This window comes from Chiloscyllium plagiosum, chromosome 31, assembly GCF_004010195.1.
Source record: "Chiloscyllium plagiosum isolate BGI_BamShark_2017 chromosome 31, ASM401019v2, whole genome shotgun sequence".
Taxonomy (NCBI): Eukaryota; Metazoa; Chordata; class Chondrichthyes; order Orectolobiformes; family Hemiscylliidae; genus Chiloscyllium; species Chiloscyllium plagiosum.
The window spans coordinates 25,721,145-25,736,366 of NC_057740.1; the positions used below are offsets into that span (position 1 = coordinate 25,721,145).

General features: G+C 37.8%; 1 protein-coding gene across 1 annotated transcript in view; it reads right to left on the reverse strand.

Moving 5' to 3' along the window:
* Positions 1-14,907, reverse strand: part of LOC122565336 (nuclear receptor ROR-beta-like) — a 76,083-nt gene extending 61,176 nt beyond the window's left edge. Inside the window, exon 1 of the mRNA XM_043721204.1 lies at positions 14,662-14,907. Coding sequence (XP_043577139.1) covers positions 14,662-14,668 — 7 coding nt within the window. The 5' untranslated portion in view covers positions 14,669-14,907. The remainder of the gene's footprint in view (positions 1-14,661) is intronic.
* Between the last annotated feature and the right edge of the window lie 315 nt (positions 14,908-15,222).

Sequence of the window (15,222 nt, forward strand, 5' to 3'; positions counted from 1 at the left end):
GAAAATGGGGACACAGTCTCAGAACATTAGCAAGCTGTTTAGGACTGAGATGAAGAAGTGAACCTCTGGAATTCTTTGCCCTAGAGAGCTCTGGAGGCCATGTCATTCAGTATATTCAGGACTGAAGTTGGTATATCTCCAAATATGGAAAACCTCAAAGTTTAGGGCAAGAAAATGATGTTGAGTCAAAGATCAACCATGATCCCGTTGAATGATGGATCAGGCTCAAGGGGTTGAATGGCCTACTGTTCCCATTTCATATGTTTATGTAATCACTTGTGATAAATTGTCTACTTTGCAGTTCTATTAGTGTGTCTGGAACTTTACTCATTATTTTACTGAGTGAATAATTAATTATTTTAAGACGGATCTAAGACAGATCGAAGTATAGTCCAATACATATATAATCCTGCAAGACATTATTGGAAATTATGAATATCATCTCTTTTAGTGGATTCATCATTGGTGCCTAGGTTACTGTTCTTCTGCACAGTTTCAGATCAGATGAATCATCTTTGCAGGGCATCTTGAAACAACTTGTGCTGGGCACAAAAAGACTACAGTTGTTGAATGGACTTGCACAGTTTTGTTTGAGTGACACTTACTAACAAATACATTGACAGAGCTGATAATGTAACTGACAAATTACATCTTTTATTTTACCAGCACTCTTGCCTCCAAGTATCCTCAATTTCAACTCCCCATCATTGATGCCCTTGCCTTCAGATGCCAAGATCCTAAGCGGTGGAATTCCCTCCTTAGACCTTTGCCTCTCTTTCCTCTTGATGGATGCTTCTAAAATCTACTTCTTTGATGGAAATTAGTGACATCTGTTGTAATACCTCACGTGGTATTGATCTCACTAAGACTGCTCGATAGTACTCTTGTAAAGTACATTTTGATGTTAATAAATACAATTACTGTCACATATAATGATGAAAATCACGACTCCTAATAGATCAGCTGGCAGTTTTCATTTTCATCTTGATTAATTTTTTAATGAATTTTCCACCTTTAATTGAGAAATATAATGGTTCATTATGAGATGTATTATCCTGAGAACTTACATTGTATTGTGGCCTCTTAACTGATGGTCTGTGTCCCCAATTTACAGCTAATGTGCTAGACCACTTGTGGTGATAGAAGCAGAAACACCATCACATTGTAAGTGTATGAGCTGTGCAGCATCTTCTCTGCAACTACCCTGTCACACTCATTGACAGATCAAGGTGATGTCTGTCATCCTTGACAGTATTCTTCTTCTCAATGTTTGACCAATGGATTACCACTATTCAAAATTACTTGTTAAGATCAAAACTGCCTAAATTTCAACAAAATTAAGAGCAATGTATGTTATTGAAATATTAAATATATGTTTGTGCACCTGTGTTATCATCTTAATATATTAGCAACAGCACAGACCTTTCAGTTCACTTCTTGAGACCTTTGATAGTTTGTATTTTGGAGAGGCCAGATACCAGAAGTGTGAAGCCAATATAGTAATGCTTCAGGTAATGTCCAGCATTATCTATTGAAGTGACCTTTAGTTGTAAAGCACAGTTTATTGTATGTCCTCCGTTTAATCTTTATCATTTCAAATGGATTAAAAGATTCAATACTCTTTACAGTTGAGAACTTTTATCATTCTGGCATGTTTCAAAATGTCCAAAATTATTGTAGTTGTGAAGGTGTAATCTTCATGATTTTGACTAACTGCTCAGTTTGGGAAAAGTGAGAATTTGCTTATGGTAAGTTAACACCTGACATAAAGCACCATCTTACATTCCTCAGCGGGTTAATTGCATTAGCTTTAATCTAGAAGACGAGAATTTTCTTGATAAAGAAACTACCCATACATTGTCTGAACTGAGCTTTCTGGCATCTGACCACAAAGTCTCTGAAGTAATGACCACAAAGTTGATATCATTTCACCATCTTAAAACTGGATCAAATAATGTACTGGAGGAAAAAAATCTAATCAAGCAAAAATTCTGGGATCTGAAAACAAAACCAGCAATCATCAGTGAATGCCTCTCAGATTTGGTTTGTTTTAGGTTCTGCAGTTCAGATGTTTCTTCTTCCCTGTCCCAATGTTCTCTCTGAGTGAATCAGTTATCAGTAGTTCAAAAGGACCTCAGTTCTAAATTAGTTATAAACTCTTGACTTTAACTATTTTCCATGTTAGTGCTGAGAATGGCAACTTGAAAACGTCAAGCACAGAACCCACAAACCAAAGAGATAAGGGGCACAGAGCAAGAGAGAGAGAGCGTTGTGAGTTATTTGGCGTGCACAGAAACCACACAGCGTCTTTACAAAACTGAGTGGCAAAGGAAGTAAATAGCTTTTTAAAATGTCAAGTTGGCTGTTTTGCTTCTTAGAGTATGGCCACAAGAAGGAACAGTTTTTGCAGCCATGCATTTTGACTTCAATAAGGTAGACCGTTCGCTGTGAAAGGATAATTATATCTGATCCTTTGCTCAATTCTTTGTCTTGAAAACTGCTAATGCTTTGATATATTGGTACATTTGATACTACTTAAATAATCTAACTGATAGTGGCATTGTGTACTAGAATTAATATTTGAATGTACTCAAAGATAAAAAGTGATTTAAAAACAGCATACAATAAAATCCAAGCAAAGAGAGTATCAGAGAAAAACACCCAAAAGCAGTAAATATATTTCATGATTTATTTTGATCTAATTAAAACACTGGACTTGAAAGAAAGATTGGATAAATTATTCGTTGATAATACCAACAGTTTCTTGACTACCAGTTGCTCAAGAAGTTCACTAAGATCCATTTACTTTCACTGTCCCATGCTGTGGCTTAACATTTAAAAAGGTTAACTCTAATTTTGTACTGATTTGCGAACCATTGGGTTTGAGCGTTTCCCCTGAAATCTTCTGATTGGTAACTTTCCATTTTATGATGGACAGATTGGAGACCGGGAAACCAACAAAACAAAACAAAAATATCTGGAGAAACAGCTCAAAAGTGGGAAGGTTAGAACTCTTCAAGTAGGTCACCCCTTAACCAGGCTAGACAGGAGTGCCAAAGCATTTATTCTACGTGCCAAAAATGTCTTCTTTCCAAGCCTCCACGGACTTAAAATTTAAACAAGAAAACCAGTGGATTAAAAATCATTCAAATACAACCAAAAATTGTTCAGGCTGTTCAGTACCAATCACCGGCATTCACAAGCTTCAGAATTGCAGCATGGGCAAAAGGGCTGTTAAGAAACAAAAAAGGTAGGAAAGGACTTATGTTGATGCTGCCAAACTAGTCTGGGAAATTTAACAGTATACAGTAAACCAGCTCCGTATTGCTGCATCACATCAATGAAACAGCAACATTTGAAACACTTGTGCTACCTTCTATCATGATCCACAAAGTCACAGATGATTAGTATTCCCCTATTTGGATCTGAGTCAAACTAACAAACCATTTGAACTATTACTGATCCAGGGTTGTACCAAGAAAAATCACAGTCAAAATAATGTAGCAATGATAGCCTGTTTCATGGAAAGGTAGATGAGTAATCCTGTCTCCCAAAACAATCTTTCCTTGCACAAATAACAGCAGAAGGAAGCATCATTTAAATGAACAAAACAGGGAAGGAAAGCAACTGAGCTTCAGGACAATCAATTTCATGAATTGGCAAAAGATGTAATCACCCATTAACTGTTTAGGTGGGTAACCACTTAGACATTTAGTCATGACTTGCCTAAAGGATGCTATATAACAACCAAAGAAACCCTCTTGAATATACTTACAGTTTCCACAACCTTTAAAACATTTGACTAGGTGACAATGTTGCATTTTAATAAGAGGTGCAATTTAAGTATTAAACACTAGGTGGTAGTAAATACCAATTCTGGTCACGCTGAAAACTGTAAGAACAAGGGTACAATGCGTGTAACTTGTACTCCACTGATGTCCTTCTCACAGAGGGAAACTTCGTACATTGGTAACTACTAGAAGGTTCGAAATTCAGCAAAACACGTTTACGTATTTTCATTCAGCTACTATGAAGAAGTAAAAGGGAGTAAAATAATTTAGATGCAATTATTATTTAATTATAAATAAGGACAAAAGTAATCAGTTTTGCATGTGAAATGTGGCCTTGATACATGTGAATTTGTTAACAGGTCATGATTCCCTCTACTTGTCATTTTGCCTCCACTCAAGTCTTGTATTGATATCCTTTAGTATTATTTGTTATTGTAAAACTACTGAAAATACTCCAGAAAATCTCTCTGGAAATCTATGGTACATGAAATTGAACTCAGTAACACCTAATTTTAAAGTTGTAAATACCCTTAACATGCCAAGACAGCATGTGCTGCATTTTTGCAGACTTGGGGAGGAGTCATGCTGGACACCATGCTGATGCAGTTTTAGTCCACAGGAAGTGAATGTCTACTGCAAACGTGACATTGCAGAGTAGGCAAAACACAATCCGAAGTTAATACTGATTACGCGCCACTGTTGCCAATTTTGGACCTCACCATTTCTGCCAACACCCTTTCAATCCACACACCTGAATACACATCAGCAGCAGGGGAAACACTCTTCTCACCATCAATCATATTTAAAGAGATTAGTTACCATCTACAGATTAATGGATGAATGATTTCTTCTGGTTGTTGCTACAATTGTGCAGTGTTTGATAATTTCTATAGTTGCTACAAATTGTAGAACTCTATGGGGAGGGGTAGTATTTCAGGATCTGTTTTAGACACAAGTTTAAGATATTTATTTGCTGATTTTAAGGCTTCTCCAGAACCAGTGCTTCAAGGAATTCTCGTTGGCATTCTTCATAATTTTGAGAAATAACACTGGGTTGTGTAGAGTGGGACAAGCTGCTTGAAGAGGAGAAAAGCTTTCAATAGAAATCACAGCTGACAGGCTGCTCAGGGAGCAATTTTCCTCTCTAAACTTATAAATGAAAACTGTACAAGATGTCTGTACTTCATTAAGGACATCCTCCCTGAAATCTGCCACAAGCTGCCACCCACAAAGTACAACTTCAGAATAGGGCAAATTGCATTGTCAGTGACTATGAAGGCAACAGTGGAAATGAATGTGCATCATCTATAAAGCAAGACTGAAATCTTGACTTATAGATGATGCACATTCATTTCCACTGTACCAACACAGCAACATCTTGCTAATTATCATCCCCCAGTGAAGCTCAGTGTTCAAAGGCAGCTATGTTTTATTCTTCTTCACCAAAAAGACTCCGACAAATTGAGAACATGGCTTTATCTGGATTATGAAGATGATGTCACTGGCTGCATACATTACTTTGGGTGCACAGTGTTCGTACAATGCTGCCACACAAAATGTGTTGGACCAAATCGCTGGTTGCCGAATCAGCACCCCCCTCCCCCCACCTTCCACTGCCTGAACTGATCTCGTACAGTCCTGTATGCTTCAATATTTGGAGTGCTCTGCTACCAGCTCCATAACTTCTCCATTTTGGAGGGTCAAGAATTGCTACCAGCTATGCTACAACCTACTGTGGAATAGAAAAACGGGGAAACACAGGGGAGCAGCCTTAGCTAGCTCATTTTCGCTACATTGTACAGGAAGAACTTAAATTGAAAATGATACAGGTAACTGCAGTCCGCAAGCCATTGATAAACAGATGCACACCTTATCTTCTATCTGCCACAGATCATCACAGCATCCGCTTGGTTGCAACACAAAAGTACAGAAAACACATTTAGCTTTATGTGATTCCAGCCACTCTCAGTATTGGCTCTCTACTGAAGCATTCAACCTATGACTAAATGCCGGCTGCCTACAGAGATCATTCAAATGTCCAGACTGCACTAAACTGCCTACATTGCAATCAATGGGCAGAGGTTAATTATGCTTCAAGATCCTTGTGCCTATTTTCAGGAGCTATGCAAGTAACCTTAGGTTTTAAATGGTTAACTGTAGCTTGTCCTTTTTACACTAAAAAAAATTGCAGGCAAAATCAGCAAAGGTACAAAGGTTCAGTAATTGAGAAATGAGCCTGTGTGTGTAATCTATTTAAACAGTTGCGATTTCCAGTTAGGACTGGATTAGTGGTCTCTAATCATGGATCCCTAGTTTGCAAATTTCATTTTACTGTGTATGCTGTGGAATCAATATGGAATTCTGTAAATTGATATTTTCAGAAGTTTCATCACGTTGTTACCTAACACATTTAACATAAAAGACTTGACAAAGGAATATCAAGCATGACTGATGACTGGTCAGATTCCATTACCCAAATCATCATTCTATAATAGAAATGAAAGAGCACTTTTCGGATTTAGTAAAGCGATAGGGTTAGGGTTAGTAAAGCATAGAAAAAAAACCCAGAAGTCATTGAGCCATCTTGCTGGTCATTTTGCAGGCAACAATTTGGTCACATCATTGCTCAGGGTGAAGAGTTCTTGTGATTGCTTTACTTTACAGGACTTGCAACTTTTTCTGCCATCATCCATGTTTAGAGCATTTTAAAAACTTATTCATACTTTCCAGTGCTCATACTGAGTTCAGAGAAAAGTCATTTCCAGTAAATTAATAAGAGGCAGCAGTTCACAGACCTCAGAAATTGCAAATTACCTCTGCATTTGGGAGATGGGGGAATACAGGGGAAGTTCTGAAAATATACTGAATTAGAAAATTTACTACGAAACCTTCCCCTCCCCCTGTGACTCCAAATAAATTTAGTTGGGTATGAATATAAAGAGCGAGTCATATTTGCAAAATTTTCCATCTTTGATTAATAGGTTTCATTTACACCCCTATTGGGCATTAGGTTGTAAATAACAGTACCTTGTTACAAAAATCAAACAATGGAGCTAAATTGCATCAAAGCTGAGTGTGATACAGGTGGAGAACCAAGTAACCATACAGTAAATGAGACACTTCCTGACACATGGGGTGGGATTTTGTGTACTCCACCAATGGGGAGTTTGATGACAGGGGCTTTTAATCATCTAGGAGGATGGCACGTGGGAACCCCCACCATCTTCTCATCTCAACTCCGTTTATGGGTGGCACGGTGGCACAGTGGTTAGCACTGCTGCCTCACAGCGCCAGAGACCTGGGTTCAATTCCCGCCTCAGGCGACTGACTGTGTGGAGTTTGCACATTTTCCCCGTGTCTGCGTGGGTTTCCTCCGGGTGCTCCAGTTTCCTCCCACAGTCCAAAAATGTGCAGGTTAAGTGAATTGGTCATGCTAAACTGCCCGTAGTGTTAGGTGTAGGGGAATGGGTCTGGGTGGGAATGGGTCTGGGTGGGTTGCGCTTCAGCGGCTCGGTGTGGACTTGTTGGGCCGAAGGGCCTGTTTCCACACTGTAAGTAATCTAATCTATGTCTATAGGGGAAAGATCCATGTATGAGCTTCTGGCTTTGTCACCAATTGAGACCCTGAAGCAAGTAACCGATACCATCACTGGTAACGTTCACCCACATAGGGAGCACAATAAGAAAACTCCTGTTGTGTTGCTTGTGGCATTGGGAGACACTTGTTCACAAAAACACTCAGTGTTTAATCAAGAGATATGGAAGTCTGGAAAGGGATCATGGGGAATTCTGCTAAGTAACAACTCCCCTGATCCAGGTGAGCCAACCATTGTGGTTTGGTCACAGCACTATTTTGGGTGAGACAATTTAATTTATCCCATTCAGATTCTGAAGTAATATGGTCATTATTGCAGTTTTCTTCTCATTATCAAGTTTAGAAACATAGATCTATCAAATCTATATTAAAATAGAAAACATTCAGTTGAGATTTACTTATGTGGAAAAACTAACTGGTTTCTGCATAGATCAGCTGCCTTGCATTTATATACTGATTTTCTGCCAAACCTTTGGCATTGCCTCTTAGAGAAATTTCTATGACTAGCAGTGAAGACACATCATAGCAGCCATTACCTTTGTACAAGCTATAAATCTATTGGTTTTAGCACAAACAGGGGAGTCAAATTTTCATTAGAAATATTTAAAAAATTAAAAGAACTTGTGCTTCACTTCTAATCAATAATTCAGCTATTGTGAAAATAATATTTATTTTAGCTTTATTACTCCTCTCAGTATTTATTCAAAAAACCCACAGCTTTGATACGGTCAAGGAAGACATGGGGGAGATGGGGTCTACTTAATAATTTAAGGTTCAAGTTTTCAGACATCATCTCTTTTGATAGAATAAACTGAGGTAAAGTTATTCCCTTTAGAATGGTTCAACCTTGAATTTAAAGAAGGCAACAAAATGTAATTGGTTTTAATGGATTCAGGGCAACAATGACTAAGCAAAATGGTGGCTCAGTGGTTAGCCCTGCTGCCTCACAGCGCCAGGGACCTAGGTTTGATTCTTGCCTCGGGTGACTGTGTGGAGTTTGTACATTCTCCATGTGTCTGTGTGGGTTTCCCCTGGCTGCTCTGGCTTCCTCCCACAATCCAAAGATGCGCAGGTCAGGTGAATTGGCCATGTTATATTGCCCATAGTGTTAAGTGCATTAGTCAGGGGTAAATATAGGGTAGGGGAATGGGTCTGAGTCAGGGGTAAATATAGGGTAGGGGAATGGGTCTGGATGGGCTACTCTTTGGAGGGTCGATGTGGACTTGTTGGGCCGAAGGGCCTATTTCCATACTGTAGGGAATCTAATCTAAAAAACTTGAAGTGCTTCATATTGTAAAATTTTGGAATAACGTGACACTTTGATAAATGCTAAACAAATATGTCTTTCTTTTAGACATGAAAATTTGATAATATTACCCTGAAAATTATACACTCCCATTGCAATGAATTGCACATTAGTACAACAGACATACCACAGAATCACAAATGTTATAGCTGAGAAGGATGCCATTCACCCCATCGTGCTGTATCAGCTTGTTAAATGAACATCATTACCTGCTGCAATTTCCTGCTTTCTCCCTATACTCTTACACTTTAATTTTTATTCAATTAAACATCCTCTTGAATTCCTGGCAGTGTGTTCTATACCGTAACTATTTGCTGAGTTAAAATACATTTTTCCTCACGTCACCTTTGCTTCTTTTGCAGATCGTTTGAAATTGATACCTTCCTGATCTTGATCCTTTTATGAGCTGGGACAGTTCCTCTCTAGCAGGCTGCTCATGATTTTGAGGACCTGTATCAGACCTCCACTTTGCTTTCATCTCTCCAAGAAGAGAACCTCTTCATTCTATCCTCATGATTGAAGTTCCTCATCCTTGTGACCATTCTTGTAACACCTGCACTTTCTCCCATACGTTCACATTTTTTCTGTAAATTGGCTCCAAGGACCATACACAATCATCCAGTTGAGGTCTAACCAGCATCTTAAACATACACTTTGATCATTCAGAAGTATTACAAAACAATAATTTTACAAAATTTCTAGGATCACTATTTATTAAAATTAAATATTTTGTGCTGATTTTTTATCGTGTAGAATTAGAAGTAGCTTAGCATTGAATAACAGGTTGCATCAGGTGAAGAAATGTCTACATTTTTTCTAAAAAGTCAGTATTCTTTCAATATCCATTAATATTTTATTCAAACCAAATTAGATTACTTTTCTAAGATTCTAATAGATGCAATTGACATATAAATAAACAGTGACAGTATTTAAACTGAAACTAGGTCCTGTTGAGGAAACATAAAAGTCATAATTACTGCTTTCCCTCAAGTCACAAGTGGAGCAATGTATCATGTTTTGAATTGTTTTAAATTAAATTGAAGACTTTCAACTCAAAAGCATTTAAAAAAAATCATATTCAGATTTCAATCTGAATATGTGCTGCTGGAATAGATTCATCAGTAAAAATATATTTTTGAATATACATACTTTAGTAAATCACTTGCAAAAAATTGATGGAAAATATGTCAGCTGTCAGTCATGATTGAATGATGCTATGGTAATGAGCTATCAATTGACCGGATGTATGGTGACACAGTTCCTGTGTAGGCAACAGCATTACAAATCCATGCCGCAACAGATTATATTTTGAGTTCAAGGACTTCCATTTTTATTCCAGCTCAAACCTGATTTTTCATTCATGAAGACATGTTCACTTCTCATCAATGCAAGAATATTTCCTTGTGCTGTTTTGGCTCTTTATAGTTAAGTGGACTTCTGAATGTTGCTTAAAACAAAATATCCCTTTGTTTACTATCTCTTCATCACCTGACAGCAGAAATTTCTGTTCAAATATTTTGGAAATTAATCCTCCCACCCTAAAGTTTATTAAATAAAAGAACACAAATGCAAATATCGAGTAGAATGGAACAGAGCCAGCAACATCCGAGAAATGCAGCCTGGTATCTGTATCACCGAGCTTTGTGCAGCATGTCTTCCAGCTTATACGGAACTGAAACTTGATGAGAAAAAGATAGAACCTTTATCCCAAAAAAAAGACAAGAAAAAGGCTTCCAATTGACAATGCTCTTGGTACAATTCTTATGCAAATGTTTATTTATAAAGGAGATCTTGCTGTCATCCTGAATACTTTTAGATGAGAGTCAAACTGTCTCTAGAATCACAGTGTCCAGCTTTTGATTTCTTTATAACTAAATATTTCAAAAGCCTGTTAAAATAATCTGCCCATACAGTTTTCTCACACTGCAGGTTAACTCAGTTTATTTCATTTCAAAAAAATTTCCAAATTACTGTACATACTTTTTAACATAAAAAAATAAAACTGCTGAATTCTGACAACTGACAGTGTTCCAAAGACTATCTTCCCACCATATTGGACAAAATCCCAAAGCATGGTTGGATAGCTGCAGCTCTGATTTTACTGTCAAAGCCCAGCTGTAGCAGAAGTGAGTTTTGTTTTCAAGTCATCCTTGAAGAGGAACCCCAACAACTGAGTGAATGGAGTTTATTTTAGTAAGGGAGTGTGTCTAGTTTTCAGTCTTTAATGATTGCAAGTTACTGTAACATGTCAATCTACAAAAAATTTCCAATATCTGAAGCAGTCTGATCATTATGTAAAAGTTTAATGGAATTAGGAATTAACATCATTCTTAGTATTCTGTATACCCGCTTCAAAATAAAATCAATTAAGAAAAATGCACACAACAGGTAAAGTATTACCCCTGGCAATTAGCATTGATACATTCTTTAAAAGGTTTTTTAAAAATTCTTACGCAGTTAACAAGAAAATTTTATATTCAGAAGTTAAATTAATTAGCATGAGGTGGAATTTGGTTAGAAGGGTTCAAGCTGCATGAAGACCACACAAAAAAAGACTGGAAAAATATCGTACATCAGCCCAGTGGAATCATATATGTAATGCTAAATATCTCCACACTAAATTTATCAGTAACAGACCAACCTTGGCTGGGCTCTCACTGTATCGTTATATAACAATTGGAATGGCAATACTCCATTTTTCTTTTAACCATCTGTGCAAATTCTGGTGCTCAGGCAGAATCTTACTCCACCCTAGTTCTGCACTGACTAGTTCTAAAGAAGGCGTTGATGTTTTGTTTAATATGTTTGGTCCAACCAGCTGTCAATCTGTGGTATTCGATGAAACGAACTTTGAACTCTGAACAACTCTACAATAGAACAGACTTGAAGATAAACATTGTGATTAAACCCTGGTATTGTGATTTTATAATACGCTTATGCAGAATGAAGTGGCGTTTGGATTAGACTATTGATCCCAAAATCTGACGCACAATCACCAAATCTTACAACTTCTATTTTGTTTAAAAATGTGACTTCTGAATGTTGACATCTATTGTACTATATGCATGGGAAAGTAGCTATATTCTGCTGTTCGAGACTGTAGTTTAATTAGGCTTATCAACTAACTCATAAGTATGTATTGGTTAATTTTTAAAAATTAAGTATAATACAAATTGATATTTCACTTCTATTGATGTTTAGTTTCAGGGAACATTTCAACAATGTGCTGAACCATTTAGATTTTTTTCACCAAACAAGAGGATGGCAGAAATGATCATGGCATTGACTTCTGAAGAAGTTGCTTTAGCTTTTTGTTGTCAAGTGTCTTTCAGGCATTGAAGAAGGATCTTTCAAGAGATGCAATATTTCATGTGAAGAAGGGGACGGTTAAAGTCCAGAAATCCATTCACTCCCCAATTGAATGATACTGTGTGTGAAAGAGAATGGGTGGAAAATGATAGTAAACGACAGCTATGTATGAAAATTCTTAGCTTCCAAATTAAATGAATTTCAAAAATTTAGGAGTATAATCATGTATCTTTTACACTACATCCTACAGCTGGAATAATGTAGAGCTGATATATTTTGTGTCCACTTTGAAAGTGCTCTTAATTTGTTACTCTGAGTAAAACTTCAAATGAAATGTTAAAATGCACTAATTTCAGCATTTCAATAACATGGTTATCTGACAGTAGCTTAATGCCATTACTCCCGGAAATCTAATTAGAGCTTTTCCTTCTCTTAACATTTAGAGTTTATTCACACCTATTGCAAGTCAGATGGAGTCAAAACTAACAGGGCTCCATCTGCCTCCCTAAAAAAGGATTAGAACAGGCATTCTCTTAAAATCACCAACCATGCAGCATCTTATATTTTGCATCATCCAATATTCTGATATAGTTGGTGATTCATTAGAACTGATAGCAAAATTCACACAATGGCCGAATGTAGCTCTATGGTGCTCAGGCGATGCACCAATATCTGCAAAAACCTTTGCTTCTATCAATCTTTTTACCCTCCATTTTATATCAGGTGTCACTGAGCTTAAATCATGCGACTACAGAACAGATGCAAAGATCATATTAACTGTAGAAACAGCAAATATTTCCCTCAAAATTCTCAAAGTATTCCTAAAGGGAGTGCACACATCTTATGCTGAATATAACCAAATTTGTTTTAATTAAAAATACAAAAGTGAGAGGGGAAACATTTAAAAGGGACGTAAGGGGCAACTTTTTCAAGCAGAGGGTGGTACGTGCATGGAAGTGGTGAAGGAAGGTACAATTACAGCATTTAAAAGGCATCTGGATGGCTCTAGGAATTCGAACGGTTTAGAGGGAGATGGGCCAAATGGTGGCAAATGGGACGAGATTAGGTCAGGATATCTGGTCAGTATGGACGAGTTGGACCAAAGGGTCTGTTTCCATGCTGTATGTCTCTATGACTCTGACTATAATGGGAACTGCCAAACAGGACCGTTGGTATTTGGGACAGAAACCAAAGTAATTTTTCAGGTTCTAAATAAGTTCACTTTCTTGTATTCTGACCTTCATTTCAGCTTTGCAAAAGTATTCTTTTAAAAATCAACGTTTTTTTAAAAAAGTCATGCATTGCTTATGCACAGCTTTAACGTGTGAAATCAAATCTTGTTAAATATTTGACTTTGAGAAGAGTATGTAAACATCAATCATATTTGTGGCAAGCTTTTCCCTGCTCTCCAGAATGCAGACAAAGATTGAAGTTTGACTGTAAACCCCTATGACAGTCAAAGAGACATAAAGTCCGATGTTTGGTGTTAGACCCCATGTAAAACCAGTATTTAATTATTAAAGTTCATCATGTTCTTTATCAATCAATCTTATTTTGAATATGTAATTGGAGAAATTGAAGATGCAAACTCCTTGAACTTTTGAAAAAGTCACACTGACGATACATTTACATATTCGATATTAAAGGCTGCAGTAGACAAATTAGTTACAGTATGTAGGTGTATTGTTCTCCTTTGTCTATTCTGATTGTTTACATCATTGTTCAGTACATTCAAGGACTGAGATACACAGAAGCACTGAGCGACCCCCAGCCCGCATCCCCCTTCCTCTCTCGGACTGATCCGCTCTGACAGATCTAGGTCACTGGGACGCTCTTGCAGTCTGGCAACTGATCAGCCCACTGCCTGCCTTGATGCAGTGCACACACTGAAATAATCATTTTAAATAAACCTGTGCAAAAGTACGCCACAGCAAAGTGCACAGGCATCTGAGCTACAGGAAAGAAAGATGTTACAGAAAACTGCACGGAATGTGCACACCTACAGGCATAGCAACAAAGTTCCAGATCTAAACAAATCGCCAACTGGCAGTGTTCCTACTGATGAGACAAAGTTACAACCTACAGACTTTATATTAAATTTGATATGAGAACTTCATAACCCATTCCGCTCAAATAAGAATCTGAAAATTAGCATTGAACAAACCATGCGATTAGGCTGTAAGATGCAAGGCAATGCAATACTAAGTAGCCACTGAATACACAGTGCAATATAAAGATTTAAAGTAGACAGATATTTACACATACGCAAATATAATATATAGGCTGGATAGCAGCTGAATACCATGCAAGAGGGCTAGAAAAGACAATTTACTGAAAATGTCAGAAAATGATAGCACACTGCTCACTCCACACACCGAGTGTGAAAATAAAAAGAATCAAGGCTCATCCTCAGAGGAACAGCCGGGGACTAAATGTCAGAACTTCAAATTTAGGCGTTACTAAATACCACAGAGAATACAGCGTTCGTGCCAAAAAGGGACTGGCGTTAACAAAATCCCTTCACTTTGACAACCTCGATAAACTATAAATTGCCTTGAACGCACAGAATTGCATGCAGCAAACATTTTATTTTTAAAAAGTTCATTTTTTAAAAAAATCGTCCTTCCGCTCCCCCACCAAAAAAATATTCAGTGACTTACCTCTCATGGCTGGTATTTGCAGGATGACCTCATGTAACAATGTTGAGGTGGAGGGAGGGAGGGTTAAGAAATAGACAAACAACAAAGCAGTTACTCAGCCAGTCTCTCCCGCGCTGGTTTGTTTGCTCAGTTGATATGAGGGATGATGAGCTGGGCACTGACTCACTCACTCTCCAATTCCAACCCCAAATTCTCGCCCAGTTTTTCAGCGACATGTGAAATCCGCCTTCGCGTGATTCGCCTGTCAGGCTGCTCTCGCTCCGCCCCGGTCTCCTCCCATTTTAACCGAGAGCCCAGCCTCCAGCCTCCCTTCTCCAGATCCACCTAACGTTGCGCGTACCCCTTCCAGTTGCCAACAGCGTTCTCTCTTATCTGTCTGTGCTTCCACTCTCTTCTTTCATCTTTCGCTTTCATCCTTTCTTTGTTTCTTCCATCTGTTCTTCCCTCTTTCTCTTCCAGCTTTCTCTTCTCCCTCGATCTCTGCCTCCCTTAAACCTCTCTCTCCAGCGAGTTCTCCCTATTTCTACTTTTCCCACCACAATCTCTCGCTCTTTTATCTTT